This window comes from Lineus longissimus, chromosome 11 (genome assembly GCF_910592395.1).
Source record: "Lineus longissimus chromosome 11, tnLinLong1.2, whole genome shotgun sequence".
NCBI lineage: Eukaryota > Metazoa > Nemertea > Pilidiophora > Heteronemertea > Lineidae > Lineus > Lineus longissimus.
In genome coordinates this window covers 6,555,606-6,579,032 of record NC_088318.1, presented here as the reverse complement: position 1 = coordinate 6,579,032, position 23,427 = coordinate 6,555,606, and the positions used below count along the sequence as shown (strand labels likewise).

The following is a 23,427-nucleotide window of genomic DNA, read 5'->3' as shown; positions in this document are numbered from 1 at the left end:
ATTCTCAAATCATGTTTTGTTTTAAAAATCGCCATGTAGGCCTAAAAGCATGGTAGCAAATGATTAACACTGACGTATCCAACAAACAGAATTAAATTTAATCGAGAAATGGCGCTGTAATACCTGAAAATTTGTTTTTTCGTATCAATTTTGAAGTTTATATACAGGGAAATTTTGGTGGTAATATCATTGAGAATGGTCTAAACATCATAATGAGTATACAGACTGATGAGGAATGCCTATATGCCACTTGATATGTCTTTGAATATCACAGCATAACCTGAAAGGCCAAAAATTATAAGCCAGCAGTAAAACACTTTGTGATACTTTCAATTACCTTTCGTGGCATAATAATATGTTCACGAGCAAACTAGTATAAACCTATACCCGCGAAAGACGTAAAACTTACCTGCACAGGGATATTTTTCAGTTCTATGGCATTGTTTCCTCATAATCGGCTTTTATAGATGCTTATACTACGTCAACCTTGTCTGTGTGTTTGTCCACCTCTGCTTGTTGCAAGTCAAGCTGAATCACAGTGAAAATGTAAAAGCCTACGCAACCTCTTAATTTTGTAACGACATATAGGCCTATAATAGTAATAGCCTATATTGTTGGTTGGGACGACCCCATTGCCTGATGATCATGCAGAACACTGGCAACGGATATTCACCGATTTGAAGAAACTGGAAACTGTCTAATTCCCGAGAAGCGTGAAGCCAACGACAGCAAACGGAGTAGCAGAATTACGTGTTTTTGCAGATGCGAGCTTCAAGGCATACGGAGCAGTTGGATATATGCGTTGGAACACAGACGACGGCCCTAGAGTTCGACTATTTACTGCAAAAGGGAGACTAGCCCCACTCCAACAGACTACAATCCCAAGACTTGAACTGATGGCAGCACTTGTAGCATCTAGACTAGCAAAAACAATTGTAACTGAACTCAAGGACAAACCGACCGTGACACTATGGACTGATTCGCAGATTGTTTTACACTGGTTGCAGTCAGAATCCTCAAAATGTACAAAGTATTCAAAACAATTGTAGTTAGAAGTGTGTAAATCATTACCCACCGGCCTGTGTAACAACCAGCTGCATCACCAAAAACATCACGAGTCCTGTCTCCATGAGTATTGGTTCAGAAAAAGGAGACAAAGACGAACGGCGAATTAATGGCGGGCGTTTTGGCTTCCAATGGCGCGCGTTTTAACGACGCAAAAATTCTAATAGCAAAAATGCAGTTTGTTTCATATGAGTTGTCTGTTTCAGTCATAAAGTACACACATTTGATTGTTCGTATGGAAAAGCAGATTTAATTCAATAAAATATTCCATGTTGGAAAAAAAACGACCAACTTCTGGTATAAACGTTGTCCGTATGCTTACGCCCGATGGCCAGTGTGTAGCGTAACCACTATTGGCCAGTTCCGGGCCATTCTCTGTAATGTATTCAAGAAAGTGTTTATATTGTAGTTATGGCGACGCGTTTCGTTCGTAGGTCTCGTTGTTAATTAAGGAGTTTTCCCCGAATGTACGCGATGATGAAGTGCCCATTAACAGGACGTGACACATATTTTAAGGTAGGTATATACTCCTAAAATATGGATTTTTTCAAAAAATATTTTTTTTGAGATTTTTGTATAAAAATGATTTCTTTAATACATATGAATAATGTTTTGTGGGTTTTTTCCTCCAAAACAAATTTTAAGTGGGTTAATGAGCCTAATTAAGAAGAAAAAAATTAATTGCTTAAACTCCCTAGCAACCACTTTCAGCCTTGGATACAGCCAGTTCTATCCAATCAAATTTAAAAACAATTGTGCCAATGATGAAGGGGATTTTTATGATGCTGGTGGACATTGATATCATTCTCAACTGTTTTAATAGCTGAAATGTTGTATTTGGAGTATAAGTAGGTCTGAAACACATTTTCTCACATTTTTTGGTGGTTCGATTGCGAACCACCATCTGTGCTTGGTTATTCGTTTTTACTCCTCTATAGTCCCATGTATGCATCTGTGTGAACAAATCAGTTCACATGTTTGTAACGTCCAAAAAGACGATGCTATTCTGCCTAGATCTCTCAGATTAATCTCAGCTTGATTCGCCCACTTGAATTTACTAATAGCCGCTATAACCTGCTGAATAAATAATTTTTTAACACCCATTTTGTTCCATACATCGCCGTTAGCTCTGTTCACAATATTGCCAATTGGGCCGGACAATCACGGAAAAAAGCAAACATTTTACATTTCTTCCTGTATAATTCTTAAAGTAACCATTCTCCCGTGAAAAAAAGTTACACAAAAATTCAAAAAAATCGAGGGTCAACCATTCAACTTTTGAGATATATTGAATTTTGCACAAATCAGCGAAACACGCACCACTTGGCACTGGACGGCATTTCAACACGGGCCCGACGCACACCTCAAGTTCACTGTACACAAACGTCGGCAACAGCAGTAAAATGCGTAGTTTCTTGTTATCAGCCTATTGAGCAGCGCTCCAGGTTTCAGAAACTCCAAATAACAGAAACTCCAAATGTCTTTGTCAAAACAATTGATAAATCAACATTGGCATACACTGAGGACCAAGAAATCAACGATTTTTTAGGAACTATCGCACTGGGGACATTGTGCATGCATACATTGAAACTCCCTTATGAGACCTTAGGCGTGTTCTAGTGATAATGACAAATTAAACTGTTATGTAGTCCTACATCTAAGTTATCAATTAGCAAAAATTTCTCGACACTATCAGTCCATGTTTGCGTCGGGAACTACAATTTGAAAATCGTTAAATGACATCCACTGTTCAGTTACTGGTTAACGCAATGCGTTGAATAGCTGTTAACGAATCTAAATGCTGCAAATCCCATTCAACGGGAGAGAAATAGCGTTGAACGGGAATAGGGTAATTGTGACCGCCATACTAGAGCAAACAACGACGCCCGACATCGCTGACCCCAATGCTTTGGTAAAGTCAACGATATCTCCATAGCGATAAAATGTTATGAAAGTTATCTAACCAGGCCAGTAACATAAATCACTCGAACATGAAGCTCAGTCTCCTGTATCAACGTAGAATCCTCTATACAATCGTGGTGTATGTACGATTGGCATCTGGCCTTTATAACGCCTGTATTCTACGAAGCGCTAACTGCCAATTACTGAACCAGGTTGTTGATGATGCACGATTGGCATCTAGCCTTTATATTGGGTGTGTTCTAAGAATCAGTAACAGCCAATCATTCAGCCCGTTACTAAAGGAGGATGGATTTGCCGCACCTGCAGCCTGCTTCGTCCCCCACCCCCCCCCCCCCCCCCCCCCCCTCCTCACTACAACCAACGTACTCTTGTTTTACTGTAGAGAAGGTTTTTATAGGCCTATTTTCGGCCTCGGCAAAACCCGTCAAAATTGTTCACGCGCACGTAACGTGCCCCAGCCAGCACGTGCCGGACTGGTGTAATGCTAATTGTATAGACCTATGAAGATATTAGCCCGGGATATTTAGTCACTGTAGAACCGAAAATTTCCCGGCTGATGGACATATTTCGCGCCATAATATTTTCGCGAGTCAAGAATTGTTTTTGCCTCAGAGGTGCATGTACTGTACAACTGGTGAATAGGTACTGAAGAGTGCGTGTCTATAAAGCATACTCAAATCCACTGTCAACTGGGCCCAGGTCTCTCTGTATGAAGCAATTAAGCCGACAGCACAAAAGATCAAGTCATTGATGAGTTGTGGAATTTGTGTTTGTTTGGTGTGACGTTAATTGTATACGTGCTAATTTCCAATTGCAATGGATATGCGCGGTCTCAAATCTATAATCTCTTTATGGTTATTAGTAAGCTTAGATCTATATAGGGCCTAGCTGGATGCAATGCCTGTGGAAGCATAACAACAATGACATGGAATTCTTGCTGGAAAGCTAGTGATTTTCGCGGCAGAATATTTTCGTGAGCATTACCTACTCTAGAAATTCGCGAAAATATCCTGGACGCGAAATTTTTGGGCTGTGTAGAGTGGCCAGTATTTACAGCTTAAGTGACCTCAATAGAATTAATCTTTTACCTGGAAGTGTTTCTTTAACGATGCCTGTGGAGACAATCTCCGAGTCACCCCCCACCCTCCCTCCCCGCCGTACAATGCCTACGCCTATGGCTGGCGCGAGTGGACAAAATTCAGAATTATGCCGCGGCATAATTCGCGAGATCCGATGTTTTGATTGGTCGATTTATAGTACACCATTCCGATTTACTTCCGTCCTCCATAAATGACACTTCCGTCCACAATTCCTATTTATGCCGCGGCACAACTCACGAGATCCGAGGTTTTGATTGGTCGATTTATGGTGCACCACAATTCCGATTTATTCCGTGGCATAATTGTGAATTCTGTCCACTCGTGCCAGCCATATACGCCAGGCACCTTTGGGTACCCTTATTGAAGACGTCATTCAGAAGGGTTTGGTTAACTTCAGGACTTGTCACATCCCCCCAAAATATACACCTGCCCTCGTGAAATAACCACTTGATGTTATTCAAATGTGTTTAAGTTACATCAAGACTAGTCACACCATACCAGATAATGGGTGATATGAATAAAGACTAGCAAATGCTTTTACTTCAATTTTGTACAGAAAGGCCCAGTGTAAATGTACATGGAGTTTTAGATAAAAGCATTTGCTAGTCTTTATTCGTATCACCCACTATCTGCCCCTTACCGAAATACCGTCTTCGTAGTCGTACAGTTTGCTCAAGACTTGTCACGTCCAACCAGAATACCAACTATCCTGGTTGGTGTAATTGTAATATCATATTTGAATACATGCACTTGTCAATGTCTCCATGATTAGTGTTTCCACTGGGCTGACAGAACTGAAATAAACAATGAGTGAGATCACAAAAAAGAAACAATGCTATTTGATAACGTAAAACAATTGTAAGATACTTACAATTATTGAAATATTGTGGGCAATTGACAGGCATTGCCTTTGAAACGTCTTGCTCTCCAATAACGCTTTCTGCCGTACACGAATTGTTATATTCCTTTCCCTCCTCATCCATGTCTGTCACTGTGCTTTTAGTCTGTTTCTGGCCCTCCTTCGCCCCTGAGCAGCCCAACTCTGTGATCGTCGCGTTGTCATTAAAAGGGTTCCTTGAAAAAGAAGTATGGCAGATACGCATTCGGCGCGGTTCTGCACTAGGGAAAGGAGAAGAGAGCCGTTCTGTTATCCCTCCCCTAACGCTTGAATTCATCATCAAAATGACCGTTGCACACAGACCAAGCTATCAAGTGCAATAGTTTTTTTTCGTAATCATTGTAAGAACCAGACTAATGAGAGATGGCTTTCCACCGAACGACACTACGAGATTGTCGTAACCGGAGCAGAGAGGACATAGTCCGTGAGACAATCAACAACCAGACTAAAGGGGGCATGGCAGTTACAACCCTTGGAGACGATTAGGCTACATAATGTCATGGCTATACACCTTTCCAGAAATGGGGCGCTGAGTGTCCGAAATATTGATGTCATAAGGGGAAACTAGGCCTTATGGTGGAGGGACAAAGGAGATAGTCCTGGTTGACCAACACACTTGAATGCCTTTAATGCCGGACAAGGGGGGGAAAGTTAGTTCCAATGGAAGACACCAATTTCGGAAAGCATGTATAGGAGACATTCATTGCTGCCTCTTAGTAAGATAGAGCTAGACTGTACTGCCACAAACAGCAGACCAAAGGCGGTATGACTGTTCGTTCGTGAGACATGGTGAGACTGTCACAACCAGACCTTGCAAATTGCCTGCATGGCCATGGCTACGACATCTATATAGAGACACGTCGAGCAACTTAAGATGTCGGGCTTACCAACTGTGTTCTATACACAGATCGATGTTACCTGGGATGCAACAAAGATGTCCTATATATATTTGAGGGAGACATCCATCATAATAGGTTTTATGCTAAGATGCTCCAGTTTGGCTAGTAGGCCTATCGATCATTTGGGGTCACGTCTGTCATGACTCATACTATCCTACTTAGGGGACATCGCCGCGCGTGTCTACCTCATTCGAGAGAAGTAGTTCAAGATTCATGATCACGTTGTCTACAAAATTTCATCTTTAACTTTTATGAAACCAGAGTCGTTCAAATAACAAAAAACAAATAAATTGAAAAACACTAAAACGAATTGTTACGCGCTGGGATGTTACTTTTATAGGACGCTGTCTTTTTTGACTTGCCAAACGACTCATCAAAAACGTAAGGCACAATGGAGTTGGACCATTTGTGTAAAGAAAGCGGTACATTTCGTTGTATCTGAAAAAGAACAAGGTCAAGTCCAATTACTGTATGGCCGGGTAAGAGCCGTTCTAACAGATTGTGACCATTGTGTCGCCAGTTGACGACAATTGTGAGGCTGACACGATGTGATAATCATTATGTGGTATTCAAGAGTGAGAAATTGAACGCCAACGCAGTATCAAATTGGTCTAGCGCGGTGCATATTGCATACAAATTTGAGGAATTATGTCATATGGTATGGGGTTTGATTTCTATTCACGAGTTTGCGCTGACGACGTATACGGCTGACTCCGAAGGGGTATACATACTTATGGCGTTTGCGGAGACAGCATAGGTGCGTCAACTTGAAAAAGGGTAAACTCACCATTGACCTCCGATTAGGGGTGCCATCCACTGCCGCGACCACGAGAACAAGACCTATCCACGGATATAAAAACCGCCACACATTGGTAAATCCAGATCGCATCTTTGAGTTGTCTCGACTCAAACGGATTCAGGTTATTCCGATAATTCAATGCAGTTCCATTTCTGTTGTCAACAATTGTCCTGTCTCATTCACAGGTTAAGTATCCGGCTATTGTGAAATCCATTTTTGTGGGCTGTTACAGTACTGATTGTCTCGCCAGGAAGCTTAACCTTGAAGGGACAACTTGGGCGTGGATTCACCTAGCCAGGAGCTTTACACCATGCGCCGCCATCCTTGTCGTATCAAACTAATGCTGACCTTTTTTAATGATCCTGTTTGGAGAAGTTGCGGTCCTGCTGGAAGCTGTTTTTGTGTGGAAAACCAACATATCTTGTGCCCAAGTTGGAAATTCAAATTTAATTTTAAATTTCCTGCAGATCTCGTGAAAATATTCCTGGACCAATTCATCCCAAACGATCTCTTATTGACCAAATCAGTATTTTGTGAAGTCCCAACCAGACTGCAGGTGTGAACGTGGATAAGCGCGTCCGGCCCTCGGAGGTTCCTTAATATACCCATCCTGACATAACCTGTGATATTCAATATACTCCACCTTTCGATATTTGCACACGAGGTAGGAGTATCAAAAACATGTATCTCAGGATGCCTTGAGACCATGCCAGGGACCTTCATCCTCCATCCTAAAGAATCGGGAGTATGCAGAGCCCATCATCAAGATACTGACTACGTTGCATCTTATGTCACGTTATCAGTATATCATGGACTGGCGGAACATGAAGCTTGTTGCTTCAGCAGAGACTTTCACAACATGAGAGTAGAGGACATGTTCCACTCGTCGAAGCGCTGATCACAATCGAAGACAGTGTCAAAACCTTAACCCTTGAATGTCCCATGAAACCCCATATCTGCGACATTGGACATACCCCCATTAACGCCAATTTCTAACAATACGCGGCAGCACCATGCAATCCAGTTTGTCTGATGTTGGAGATTATGGCCCAGGGACCACGTGCTCACCTCGGATAATGTATGCATGTCATTTACAGTGGATATGGGGAGAACAATTTCTGGCCAGTTTCACCAGTTTTGATTCTATTGCATATTATGATTCTACTCGGCTCAATGGCACAAAAGAAAATTACCGGTACCATCTAAGTATGACATTTTGGTTACAAAGTTGACTGAATTTCAGGGTTATTGAAGAGTGTACATGTCACATGGAAATTGGTTGACATCTGTTTAACAGTTTAGGAGTAATAGGACAGTGGATTTTCAAAATGGCGGCCTGGCGGCCATATTTGTCATGGGATTAGACTGAAAATTTGGGATATTGATAAGAGTACATAGATGCATTATCACATGAGTTTGGTTGCAATCCGATAATAAGTTTCGGAGTAATAGGACTTTGTATACTTTTCAAGATGGCCGCATGGCGGCCACATTGGTCGATGGATTTGACTAAAAATCAGGGATGTTGTAGAAAGAACATTGATATACAATCACATGAAATTTGGCTGCAATCCGACTTTGTTTAATTTTCAAGATGGCCGCCTGGCGGTACAAATTTTTTGGGTAGAATATAGACGGTCCCTAGATACAGAACCTTCCAGTTAAAATAGAAACGAAACCAGCTACCTATCTGTGATTTAGTTAACTTTGACCTCTGTGACCTTGAAAAGAAGGTCAAATCAAAAACCCGGGTGACATGTCATTTAACCTTATTCGATACACCCACCATAAAAATTTCGTCACTCTACGTACTAGCTATTAGCTACGTACTAGCTAGTACTACGTATTAGCTTCAAAAAGGCAAAAAACTATTTCCAAGATGGTTGCCTGGAGGCCAGAAAGTAGGTCATATCGAAGCTACCAACACACCAAGTTTTAGCCATTTAGCCCTAGCGGTGATGACACGTGCTCCGGTAACGGCCGACGACGACGGACGACGGACGCCACGGTATTGTATAAGCTCCCCGAGGTGAGCTAAAAAGTGAGTCGACTGAAGACAGTATTCTAGTCAATGTTTTCATGCCAACTGGTTCTGGTGCGAGGGAAAATCTATGAGTGTAGGATTTAATAGAGTATTACAAGATGTTTCTGCCATTCTAGCTACCGACCTCGGAAGGCCGCAATTGGAGCACACCAGAGCTCTGTAGAATTTTCTTTTACGGGAAAATCTAATTGGTGGTTTATACTCGCATAAATTTTACTCTTGAAAGTAAAATAACTGGTGAACGGTCCCTACTTTCTTATTTCATTTTATCTGAAGGTCTGTTTTAAAAATAAGAAGTATTGCAATGTACTTCACAAGGGATATTATACATCGGGTCACTCAAGCCTACACATGGGTTTTGAAGTAAATGCAAGTGTGACAATATTAGGAATTGCTTACTATATCTGTAATTATTATTTCTGTGTTTCTCTCTAGCCCTGGTGAACCCAGACGGTATCCAGTAAAAAAGGTACAGGTAAAAAAGGTACAGGTAAAAAAGGTACGGTAAAAAAGGTACAGGAAAAAAGGTACAAGTAAAAAAGGTATCGGTAAAAAAGGTACAGGAAAAAAAGGTATCGGTAAAAAAGGTACAGGAAAAAAAGGTATCGGTAAAAAAGGTACAAGAAAAATGGTGACTAGGTAAAAAAGGTACAGACACTTTTTAAAAAGTTATTGTATGAAATTCGTTGATTCTCACATTGACTGAATGGGTACTGATGGCCAATGTCCTCTTTGATTACTCATTTACAGTTAGATTAGAAGCCCTTAGTTTCATAGTTACAAAAGTGCGAAAGAAGCCCTGAATGTATTCAAAACCGTTGGTATCAGTAAAATAAATATTCCAGGTGGTATCAGCTTAGGAAGACCTTCCTAATTAATACCAGACCTGGAACAATCCACCTTGGACAAGGGATTTTCTGATTGATTGTTAATTGGATTAATTACAGTAGTCATAATTATGCTTTGGCAATTAGAAGTTAATCAACTTTACTCTAGCAAGGAAGTAATTAGTTTGGATACACAAAAAACAAATAACCAAAACATAACATGGTTTCCATTTGACTGACTGATTGAAAGCATATCTAAACTTTGCCTATCTCAGTATAAGTTACCTCCACCACACAACATCTACATAATAATCATGATAACCCCAAAATTTGACTTCATTTACAATAAACAAGACGTGCAATTTATAACATTTGACAGCAAAGACACCATACCAGTCCTGTACCTTTTTTACCTAGTCCCCATTTTTCTTGTACCTTTTTTACCTGTACTTTTTTTCCTGTACCTTTTTTACCGATACCTTTTTTACTTGTACCTTTTTTACTTGTACCTTTTTTTCTTGTACCTTTTTTACCGTACCTTTTTTACCTGTACCTTTTTTACCTGTACCTTTTTTACCTACATTCAACCCAGACACCCAGGATCGTTAACCATTATAAGTTTTAACACCTTCCTTCTTAATTGCCCCTTTCCATTGTTTTATAATCTCTATCTTTTAAGCTGTTTGACCCCTTTTATGATCTTCCTGATTAGCTTTGTTCTTTGGGTGTTCCCACCAATTGCATACGTCACAACAGAATTACTGAATGTCTATTTGGAACCAACCATGTCAATTGGTCGCCAGTAACACTCCACATTTCTTTTTTTTCATTTCCAACAGGGATCGATCAGGAAAATAAGTTTTCCAGGTGGTTTGTGAAAATGCCAAGAAGCTGCAACTAAAATCATCGGAAAACTTACTCTGTCCTGATATTTTTTCGGTTTATGCCTGTTTCGCCTATTCCTGTTTCGCCTATTCCTGTTTCGCCTACAGAATTCCTGTTTCGCCTATTCCTGATTCGCCTATTCCTGTTCCGCCTATTCCTGTTCCGCCTATTCCTTTTTCGCCTATTTCCTGTTTGGCCTATTTCCTGTTTGGCCTATTTCCTGTTTCGCCTATTCCTGTTTCGCCTACTTTCCAGTACCCCTACAATAAATCGACTCTCCCACGGGGAACCTTAGGGATGCATGTCCATTTTATGGGGAAAATGTGAGGGGACAATTGGATGATGTTAACGATGTGATGACAATTTGACTAATCAAATGCCATCAACTTTGTTAACAAACCATGCCATGACCGTTTTGAAAGAGTCACCTTGAAAGCGGGGATAGTCCGGGACTTATTTGACCATAGGACCATAGGACCATACTGACACACAGTAAAAACTAATAGATTAAGTAGAGTAAAGCAGTCGTTTATTTTATGAAAACTGAATTCATGAGTTTTTGAAAAAAATACATAATATTGTACATTCTCATAATTATTTGATCAAAATCAGCTGTAAAACCCATGTCATAATATACATGTAGGTATATAAAGTCAAACAAGGTGGAAAATACATATCATGATATTATGTCAGACAAGGTAACTGATGGCATCAACGTAGCTCATTATGTCCCTCTCTCCATTGACGTATTGTTCTTTGAGGCGTAACATGCGTTCGTCAATGCGTACATATGTGGCTCTCCTCGGGTTTGGTCGGTCAGTAAGGGACGGTTCATATTCCTACGTCTGTGGGGAGGTTAGCAATACATTTGAATAGGCGAAACAGGAATAGGCTAAACAGGAATTAGGCGAAACAGGAATAGGCGAAACAGGAATTAGGCGAAACGGGAATAGGCGAAACAGGAATTAGGCGAAACAGGAATTAGGCGAAACAGGAATAGGCGAAACAGGAATAGGCGGAACAGGAATAGGCGAAACAGGAATACACCATTTTTGCCTGATGAATGCTATGACAAACAAAGCACATATTGCCACTATCATGCCTAACATGGTTCTAGGTAATAAAGGTACAGGAAAAAGGTACATACAAAAAGGTACGGAAATAAAAGTACAGTAAATAAAAGTACTGGAAATAATGGTACCGGAAAAAAGGTACTGGAAATAAAGGTACACAAATGGCATAAATAGGTAAAAAAGGTACACAATTTTTTTAGAATTTTTTAGAATCTCATGTTCTTCAACTGGTTCAGATTCGGCCTATGCCTTCTTTTCTTGCCCATTTTCCTTCTTCTGTGACTAAGGTGGTGCCTTAAAATAGTTTAATACATTGCGGACTATTTTGTTATGGAAGAAGTTGGGGGAGCTGACGTTTTTTAACTACATTCATGTTCTTTTAAATTTTAAAATACTCGTGTCATATTCTTATCATGGGCGGATCCAGAATCTTGGGAATGGGGCTGGGGTGGGGTGGGGGGGGGGGGGGGCCACATCTGGCATCCTACCTTGCATTTCACATTAAGATTTTCGCCAATTTCCCTATATAGCTTGTGTTTGGTCTTAAATCTAATAATTTGTCTGTTAAGACCTAATTGGCCAGGCAAATTCTTAATTGGGTCCAGTTCTATGATGAATGTTAATTGATTAATTGCAATTTAATGAGTTTAATGCGAAACAACACAGAATGAGTTTAATCATATTCAGATTTATGTCCAGGGGTTGCTGATAGAACTTCTCCTTACAGTTCAACTTTAAATCACATGGTTTCTTGTGCAATACATGGTTTCTTGTGCAATATTTCTATTCTTTTAGTTTGCAATGTCTTCACCACATTATTGGAAAAAAGGGATTCCAGTTGGACTACTTACTGATTACTCAATTAAAGGTAATTAACATCATGGTAATTAACATCATGGGAAGCATAAAAATATAAGGAAGGGTCCAACAGGCGAAGCATCTGTCGTCGGTTAGCGGGGCTTTATTGACTTGAAAATTGGTACACTGGTACCACCAACAAGTTATCTCTGTTGATAGCAAGGGACGATTTCAGCCTGCCTCTGCATCCTGCATTAAACTTCGAACATCGCCAATATATAGCTGTTGCAGTCTGCCTATGCTTGTTGTACGTAAAGCCATCAAAACAAAACTTTTGGCCCCCCTTATTATTTGTGATCAACTCCATGTCTGCATCAATCGTGTTCTGATAACTGTTGGACCCTTCCTTATATTTTTATGCTTCCCATGATGTTAATTACCATGATGTTAATTACCTTTAATTGAGTAATCAGTAATTAGTCCAACTGGAATCCCTTTTTTCCAATAATGTTGTTTCGCATTAAACTCATTAAATTGCAATTAATCAATTAACATTCATCATAGAACTGGACCCAATTAAGAATTTGTCTGGCCAATTAGGTCTTAACAGACAAATTATTAGATTTAAGACCAAACGCAAGCTATATTGGGAAATTGGCGAAAATCTTAATGTGAAATGCAAAGCCCCTAGAAATTGTCCAAAATTGATCTAAGATATGTCCTGTAGCGAATATGTCCCAAACGACATACCCATTGCAAACGTTATTCGTACTACATATACTATTATATAGAGGGTCATCATCATCATCATCATCATCATCACCATATCATTACCGGTGTCGTAACCCTGTTGGATTGACGGAGGTATGGAGTCCACCAGAGGCTACTGTCTACCTATGTGGGATCTTGTACTTGCCCTGGCATAGACACTCAGGTCCAAGGGACCAGGGCTTAGTCTCATCCGACAAACCCTCGAGTATTTCATTCGTTGTACATATACGTGTTGAGAAGGGCCAGGAATTTTAGTTGCTTGAAAGCCACGCCGGTTCATCCAGAAAAAATAACTTTTAGAGCTGCCAACCCCAGTAGGACCCATTTCAGATTTTTTTTCACCAGAAACTCCATATTTTTCAGATTTTGATGAGGTGAATTCGGAGTTCTTAGTTTTTCTTGGCAAAAAGTGCAATTTTACGGTGGCTGGGAAAGGACATCGAATTTTTTTTTTTCTGGGCGGGACGACTTATTAAGTCGGGGGGACGACTTACGACAAAACATTTTTGTTTCATTTTCATAATCTCGGGCAGACGACTTAATAAGTCGGGGGGGGGGCGACTTATTATGTTAGGGGAACGACTTATTATCTCAGGGGACGACTTACTAAGTCGGGGGACGACTTACAACAAAAAACGAAGAAAAAAAAGTTTTCAAGAACTTTTTTTTCTTGCATTTTGCCGTCTTTTTTATTATCTCGGGGGTACGGCTTACAAAACAAGTCTGGGCTTATTTAACTTTACAAAACGATTTTGGCGTAAGCACCTTACAAGATAAAACGACATTGTAAGAAACGTCCTCGTCCCTAAGATCCGTAAGCCAGGCAAAAAGAAGCTGGGTGCTGTTTGAAGACTCGGATACTCGGATGTTCAATATATAGTTTTATTTGAAACCTGAAACATATGGACTACATTTAGCACCGGACAGTAAATTAGACATGAATTACAAACAGTGACATACAAAAGTGAAAAAGAATATTTTTTGGTATTTTAAGAATATATGTAAAGAAGGAACCTACAAGACAGTAATACAACGTGGAACTAAATGAAATGCATAAAATTAAATACTTACAAATCCGAAACTACCGAAACCGAAATGTGTGGTTATCCGGGACAAAGAACCTGCCCTTACTATATGTACTTCCAGACCAAGTGCAGGAAAATTGTGAATGACCAAAGGGCGTAAAAGAAGCCTAAAAGGTAAAATTAGCTCGTGACGTAAAAAGTGCCGCCAAAACCGAAGTGCGAAGTGCGCGAAATTTAAAACTGGTAAATAGAATAAAAGAAAGTCCAAGATTCGCATTATCAGCGAAACACTGTTTGTCTAGTGTAATGGCATCCAGGGTGCTTATTGTCCAGTCGATCTCAAACCTGGGTACCATTTGTCGGCACCCAGGACGACATCCACCCTTTCAGCTTCATTGGAAGTATGACAAAATGTTAGCAAAATGTCAGTGAACATATGATATTTCACGATGGTACTTCAAGCCTTTCCTTTGGTAAAATCCCTCTTGTGGGGCACCCGGAGACTTATGAAGCTGAGCTTTCATTTTCTATCAAAAAGGAGCCCTACTAAAAATATAAATTTCACATTAAGGTGCCCTTAAAGAGTTTCCGTGGATTAATCCGCCTTGCCGTAGTTCCTCAAAAATGCTGGATTTCCTGCTGCCTATCATATCTAGCCCTGGGGATTTGGAGATGGAAGAAAAAAATTAACACTAATTTATTGCCAGAATGGTGGTTTTTTGGTAGGGAAATCGGAGTTTTTGACTTTTTTTGTGAAAAATCGAGCAACTCGCCAAAATCGGAGGGGTGGCAGCTCTAAACCCTACACTTCATGACACCACGACGTCGTAAAACGTGAGACCGCCCCGGGTCGATTTAGACGGTCTTATTGCAAGCAAAAGAGAAGAAATAGTGGCATTATATTATGAAACGATAACACTGCTGGTTTTGACCCATGAACACCCTAGAGTCCCGAGCTTAATCTTAGCTGGCAGGAGTTGAGTGTGAATGCTGTTTTAATTCGTAGCCAATTGTTTGTTTGTAGTCAACTAGCAACTTCAGCAAGAGGCTTTAGTTTTATTTCCATGCTGCTCAGGTTCTGATTATTGCAGTCACTACAGTCCCACAAATCGTCGCTGTTTTCACGAAATGACCAATCAACAAATTTTCAATTTTGGGGGTTTGCCATCAAACTCAACTCTTTCAGGCCCGGGCCCTTTTTTGGAGCGCAGTCCCCTATTCCGGGCGATTTTGTGAAAAATGCCAATATTCAAAAGAATTTAAAAAATATTCTACTCACTCTATTCAAAAAAACTTGACAACATTTTGACCGGCTATGCAAGCTCTTTCTATTGATGTACATGTAAAGTCTATATATATTTCAATGTCACTCTGTATTTTTTTCCCAAGTTTCCTGTGAAATTGTGTAATTTAAAACAGCATCCACCAGGTTTAAAGTCGGGTATAAAGTCTTTAAAATAAAAGTTAGTAGCCATAAACGTAATAAGTACACCATAAAACACATTTCCTGAAAATTTCATGACATTTGGGTGTAAGATAAGGGATATGTTGTCTAAAATCATAGGGCTCCTTGGAAGCCCTATCATTTCATCCAAGTCAAATCCAACATGGCCGCCGACTGGGTGGTGGATGCTGCTACATTTTAGACAACAACTCGCTAATCTAGCACAAAAATGTCATGAAACTACTAAGTATCAGGAAATGTGGAAAATGTTCTGCTTATTTCGTTTTTGACCAGCATATTTTATTTTGATGAGTTGAAATATGCTTTTAAACTTGGTGGACGCTGTTTAGTATTACCCGTAGTATCAAACCTTTGGCGGCAGGCAACCTGTACGAATTCATTAAATTGAAAAAATAAATTGCTGTAGTTCTACGTCAAACCTTCAGGCAAAATAAACATATGACTATCATTTAGCTCAAACTTTTATTATACGTGTATAGCCAAAATAAAATCATAAAGACTTTAAGTATATCATTCATTGTGGCTAAAAAATATAGCAAAAAACTTCTTGTGATTTTAGTTCCGACTAACTAGTCAAAAACAATTGTACTCTAGCTATGATGATTATGGTCATAAGAATATGAAAATGTGTATACAGCATTTATCAGACTTTATCACAGACATACATGAACTTGACTATGTGACATCTATAAAGGCAAATATAGGCCTGCGTACTGGAAGGAAACTTTTCTCTACTGACACGCAAAGCCCATTGATAGATCGACAGCATTTATCAGACTTTATCACTGACTTACATGTACTTGAATATGTGACGTCTATAAAGGCAAATATAGGCCTGCATACTGGAAGGAAACTTTGCTCTACTGACACGCAAAGCCCCTTGATAGATCGACAGCATTTATCAGACTTTATTAATGACTTACATGTACTTACCTGTAGGCCTAATTTGGATTTCGTTACCTTGTGATCCATCCACCCGATTGCGATTGCGTGACGAAACACAATGTTTACTCAGTATTCAAGCAGTAAAAACAAAACATTGCTATCACAGCACTAAGATTATCCACCAGTGAAGCAAGCGACCCATTAGTGTCACACAGGCCTGGATCTGGGGCTCAACCGAAGCTGATCCCCACTCTGCAAATTGAAAACTCAAATGTGAAAAGTTTATTTACAGAGATAAAAATTACCGCAAGCTGAAAGGTATTCATTGGTATCTATACTTTTCAAGGTCACTTGGCGATTTAAAATATTTTAAGTGGCTTCTGCTAAATGTCATTTAAAGTTGATAAAATGCGACTTTAATTCATTAAATCCAATTTAATTCGTAAATCATATTTTGTTTTGAAAATCGCCCTGTAGGCCTAAAAGCATGGTAGCAAATGATAACACTGACGTATCCAACAAACAGAATTAAATTTTATCGAGAAATGGCGCTGTAATACCTGAAAATTTGTTTTTTCGTATCTCAATTTTGAAGTTTATATACAGGGAATGTGTTGTGGTAATATCATTGAGAATGGTCTAAACATCGTAATCGGTAGGCCTATACAGACTGATGAGGAATGAGTACATGCCACTTGATATGTATTTGAATATCACAGCATAACCTGAAAGGCCAAAAATTATAAGCCAGCAGTGAAACACTTTGTGATACTTTCAATTACATTTCGTGGCATAATATTTTCACGAGCATACTAGTATAAACCTATACCTGCGAAAGACAAACATTTCCTCCACACGGATTTTTTTTCAGTTGTACGGCATTGTTTCGTCATAATCGGCTTTTACAGATGATTATAAACCTTTCCAGAAATGGGGCGCTGAGTCAATCTTGACACTAGAGGCGCTGATTTCATTCCTTACAACGCCTCTATAACTGGTAAATTGCCACCATCTTGAAAAGCAGTACTGCGGATGTGGAAATGTAAAGAATCTTTACAATTGCAAAGAGGCTATCGCATCACCACTACGCCCGAGAACACGATGGCTGCACTACGCTGCATTGATAGTTCGCAATAAATTCACGTAAAAACACACCAGAACAACTCGGGTTTTATTTACAAAGATCATATTTTGGTATTTATTTATAAAACAAACCATTTTATGAAAGAAGGTGGCACTTACTAGGCCTGGATAAGACTTAGGAGTTTGAAGTGGTGATGACGCAGTGTTGAAAGCACCTGAATCTCAGGATGCCGATATCCAAGATGGCGGAATTTTACCAATTCCAGTGTCTGAAATTGAATTTTAATTTCGGCACTGTGCGAGTTTGGCGCTGAGTGTCCGAAATACACGTAGTGATGTCATAAGGGGAAACTAGGCCTTATGGTGGAGGGACAAAGGAGATAGTCATGGTTGACCAACACACTTGAATGCCTTTAGTGACGGACAAGAGGGAAAAGGTTAGTTTCAATGCAAGCCACCAATTTCGGGAAGCATGTATACTACGTCAACTTTGTCTGTGTGTTTTTCCATCTCTGCTTGTTGCAAGTCAAGCTAAATCGCAGTGAAAATGAAATTGCCTACGCAACCTCTTAATTTTGTAATGACATATATATTGTAGCAAGGAGTGTGTAAATTATTACCCACCGGTCTGTGTAACAACCAGCTGCATCACCAAAAACGTCATGCCTCTTGTCTCCATGAGTGAAATTGGTTCAGAAAAAACGAGACAAAGATGAACGGGGAATGGCGCGCGTTTTGGCTTCCAAGGCAATTTGCGGGAAATCAGAATCTTCGGCTAGGAATAAGTTTTAGTGTTTTAACGACGCAAAAAAATTCTAACAGTTTGTTTCATATAAGTTGTCTGTTTCAGTCATAAATGACACATATGATTGTTAGTATGGACAAGCAGATTTAATTCAATAAAATATTCCATGTTGGAAAATCAATGACCAACTTCTGTTATGTACGTGTACGTTGTCCATATGCTCCCGCCCGATGGCCAGTGTGTAGCGTAACCACTATTGCCCACTTCCGGGCCACTCTCTGTAATGTATTCAAGAAAGTGGTTATCGCGTAGTTATCGCAACGCGTTTTGTCCGTAGGTCTCGTTGTTAATTAGGGAGTTTTTCCCGAATGTTGATGATGACGTGCCCCATTATCAACAGGACGTGACATCTATTTTAAAACGCGTTTCGAAGGTGATTGCATGAGGACAACTCATTTGCGTCGTGTATCACTGGAAACGCCTGATTCTGCAGGATGTTAAATCTTTAAATAACTCATAAGCGTCGCATTTGCTCCTAGCTCTGTTCACCAGATCCCAAATGGCAATATTGCCAATTGGGCCGGACAATCACGGAAAAAAGCAAACATTTTACATTTCTTCCTGGATAATTCTTACAGAAACCATTCTCCCGTGAAAGAAAGTTACACAAAAATTCCAAAAAAATCGAGGGTCAACTGTTGCCCTTTTGAGATATATTGAATTTGCACAAATCAGCGAAAAACGCACCAACTGGCACTGGACGGCATTTCAACACGGGGCCGCGACGCACACCCCGAGTTCACTGTACACAAATGTCGGCAAATGCGTAGTTTCTTGTTATCAGCCTATTGAGCAGCGCTCCAGGTTTCAGAAACTCCCAATAACATGTCTTTGTCAAAACAATCGCTAAATCAACACTGGCATACACTGAGGACCAAGAAATCAAAGATTTTTTAGGAACTATCGTACTGGGGGACATTGCGCAAGAATACATTCAAACTCCCTTATCATACCTTAGACGCGTTCTAGTGATAATGACAAATTAAACTGTCATGTAGTCCTACATATGAATTATCAATTAGCAAATTTCTCGACACTATCAGCCCATAATTGCGTCGGCAACCACATTTCGCGGAAAACACCTTAGGGATTTTCGGCGAGTTCAAAATCCACGCCCGTGTACGTATCCCTATCGAATTTAATGACATTTTCCCATCCTGTACAATGTTGAAAGGTGAAATGAATATGCATCTTCCAAATAACTTCTCAATCAAGTAGGCCTATGTATCATTTACATGTAAATCAGCTTCGCATATCACGCATCGGGAAAAACACCATATGTAAGAAACGATCGGATACGCAATACGGGCATGAATTTTGAACATGCAGAAAGTCCCTATACCATGGCGTACCAAAAAGGTCACAATAAAAACCTATTCCGTTCACCGTTATTTCTTTCCAATTTTAAATAGATATTCCGTTAATATCTATTTAACGCTTATTTGACCTCTATATATTGACCATCTTACAGCCGAGAGGAATCTCCCGACCGACTATTAATGATTTTGGGTTCAAGTTCTATTTGAATAGCCTTTAACAAGGATTATGTAGCGTTGTGGTACAATTTGAAAACCGTTTAATGACATCCACTGTTCAGTTACTGGTAAACGCAATGCGTTAAATAGCTTTTAACGAATCTAAATGCTGCAATTCCCGTTCAACGGGAAAGAAATAGCGTTGAATGGGAATAGGGTAATTGTGACCGCCATACTATAACTATACACAGAGCAAACAACGACGCTCGACATCGCTGACCCTAATGCTTTGATAAAGTCAACGAGATGTCCATATTGACAAAATGTTCTGAAAGTTATCTAACTTATCTAACTTTAAGTGGCTGTGGTATGTGTTATCCAGGTCTCTGGACTGGTGCGAAAGTGAAACTTTGGGAGAGCGTGTGCTCTCCGTCACTATTTTATGGTATACACTCAATTGATCTGAATCGGGGCAATTTTCGGAAACTGGAAAAGTTGCAGGGTTCCCTGATCAAACGATGCTTTGGTTTATCGAAATGTTGTCATCATAGCCCTCTATTAGAGGCATTAGATATTGACAACCCGCGGAAAGTAATCGAACAGAAGCAAATTGGACTTTTAAGAAGGATTCTCTCCATCGATTGTAAAGCACGAGACGTCGTCATTGGCACGAGAAAAATTAAGGGTACCCTGTGTAACCAAGTGTTTAGTTCGTCGGGCCTCTCTACCGCCAATGTCCTGTTTGTAAATCCAAGGCCCAGACGTAGGCCTAGACGTATCACCAGGGAGGAGAATGGAATTGTCGCTTCGGTAAAAACCGGCCCTTATGTGCCAATCTAAACCGGAAAAACCATAAACTATTGAAGCTTTTACTTTCACCCTTTTGATCGCTTTTTTTTATTCGTTCTCTGTGTATGATTTTTATTGCATATTTGTGTTGTCTGCTCCTTATTTGGAGGTTTTTTACAATAAATTATTATGATTATTATTAACCAGGCCAGTAACATAAATCAATCGAACATGAAAACATGCTCCGCTATCACCATTCACTTTCCAAAATATAGCTCTCACTTTGCCTATTCTCATTTTTCTCTACACCTGGTCGAGATGGTAACCGGAAAAACGCCGACTTACCGACTGACCACCACATTTACCGTATCCCATTCGCTCCTCACCGTGCCAAGCGCCATTGAGTTCATCCTCTTGCCAACAGGGCCTACAACAGGACTTCTCCTTGAGTATGTATCAAGTGAAATGGCTTGATATTGTCATGATGCATTGAATCTGACAGCAGCACGATTTGGTGAAATCCGAAAAAACTAATAAAACGGTGGAGGTTTACTCATTTGCGTGATGTGCGTCATCAAATGTAGGCCTAGGCCTACATCCGGGTTGGAGCGTATCACATGTATAGGCCTATATATACTTCACTTCGGTCGGTTCTAAACGCGGCATTGGCACTGACATTGGCATTGGCATTGGCAATGGTAATCTGCCAAATGAGTACCAAATATGGAAGTTGGATAGGCCTACGCTGCAGACCACATGGACAACATCCTTCGTAAGGCTTATTACAGGGTAGCCTAAAATAATTTAAAGGCGACTTGCCGGGCCTCTCCATTAGAGACAATACCACCAATGAATATTCATAGGTTGGAGGGTCGAGGCCTATTAATTAGACGCGAGTATGTTTTTAACTCTCAAGTAAATATTTGGAGAGGTATCGAAAAAATATTTGCTGTGGCAAGTCTACAGATAAAAAGGAATTGTTTGATGAAAAAATTAATTTTGAATTTTGATAATTTGGCAATAGTGGCGTGTTTTGAGATTTTTCTGCCAGTTGGCTTACAACCGGACCCAGGTGCCTACTTATAAATGTAAATGTCGAAAATCGTCGGAAAACCACTCGATATTAACATTTGTGATATGTCTCCTATCTAAAGAATATTCATGAGCTATGGCCACTAATGAATGGTTTTATAAAGGTCTCATTTTGGGAACTTTGCAGATTGCCAATGCCTGTGCCAATGTCAATGCCAATGTCAATGCCAATGCCAGTGCCAATGCCAATGTCAATGTCAATGTCAATGCCAATGTCAATGTCAATGTCAATGCCAATGTCAATGTCAATGTCAATGTCAATGTCAATGCCAATGTCAATGTCAATGTCAATGCCAATGCCAATGCGGCGTTAAGAACCGACCCTCTTTATTGGAAGTAGTACGTTTTTGATAAGAGAATAAGTTTACACATGAAAAACTTTTAAACAAACTTTCAAACTATGGCTGGCGCGAGTGGACCAAATTCAGAATTATGCAACGGCATAAATAGGAATTGTGGTGCACCATAAATCAACCAATCAAAACATCGGATCTCGTGAATTATGCCGCGGTAGAATTCAAAATTAGACCAATCAGAAGGTGGCAATCGTTTTATTTTTTGGTACGGTATAAATCGCACTTCCGTCCACAATTCCTCTTTATGCCGCGGCATAATTCGAAAGACCCGAGGCTTTGATTGGTCGATTTAATGGTGCACCAAAATTCCAATTTAGGCCTATGCCGTGGCATAATTCTGAATTCTGTCCACTCGCGCCATGCAGCCATAGATGATTGCCACCTTCTGATTGGTCTAATTATGCCACACACCACAATTCCTATTTATGCCGTGGCATAATTCTGAATTTTGCGAGATCCGATGTTTTGATTGGTTGATTTATGGTGCATCACAATTCCTATTCATGCCGTGGCATAAGGCATAATTCTGAATTATGCGAGATCCGATGTTTTGATTGGTTGATTTATGGTGCACCACAATTCATATTTATGCCGTGGCATAATTCTGAATTTCGTCCACTCGCGCCAGCCATAGACAATAGCCCCCGGTGGACTCCATACCTCCGTCAATCCAATAGGGTTACATTTATGCCGCGGCATAATTCACGAGATCCGAGGTTTTGATTGGTCGATTTATGGTGCACCACAATTCCTATTTATGCCGTGGCATAATTCTGAATTTGGTCCACTCGCGCCAGCCATAAATCAACAGCATTATAACAGGTTTTGCTGTGGTTATTTTAGCCTGATAATGGAATGAGCGGATAGCAACACTTAATGGGATCTAACAACGATAAAACCAATGGACTCGTGTCTTCAGATGTTTAGTTCAATGTTCTAAAGACAGGTGTCGCCTCTGTGTAATCAGTGTAACATTGTAGTGATGTCCTAAGTAATAAAGTCATCTGTTGCTACCCGCTCGTTCCATCATCGTTACAGTCTAAAAGAACCACAGCAAAACCTTCATAATCAACATTTCAATATGACCTGATCGCATATGAAATAGATGATGATAATGCTATCAATTGTGAGCACTGCTATATACATACACAAAGAGAGAGGATTGGGGACAAGATGAAACAATCACAACCAGACCGAATCGGGGTTGGTTGCCCCGCTGTGTGTTTCCAGCACGGTGCTGTCACACGGGGTGAGAAAAATGAGACAGCTTAAGAGTATCTTCCGCTTATCCACAGCTGAGCGTCTTGTGTTACAACTTGTTACGGACCTTGTTAATTCCATCATCGGGATCTCCTGGTATCTCTCGGTGG

The 23,427-nt window shown here is 40.1% G+C and overlaps 1 protein-coding gene across 1 annotated transcript in view; it reads right to left on the bottom strand.

Moving 5' to 3' along the window:
- The window catches only part of LOC135495396 (uncharacterized), an 89,445-nt gene extending 68,253 nt beyond the window's left edge, over positions 1–21,192 (bottom strand). The window contains exons 1-2 of the mRNA XM_064783975.1: positions 20,955–21,192; positions 4,960–5,162 (exon numbers count right to left, since the gene is read on the bottom strand). Of these exons, the coding sequence (XP_064640045.1) occupies positions 4,960–5,162; positions 20,955–21,019 (268 nt within the window). The 5' untranslated portion in view covers positions 21,020–21,192. The remainder of the gene's footprint in view (positions 1–4,959; positions 5,163–20,954) is intronic.
- Positions 21,193–23,427: the final 2,235 nt, after the last annotated feature.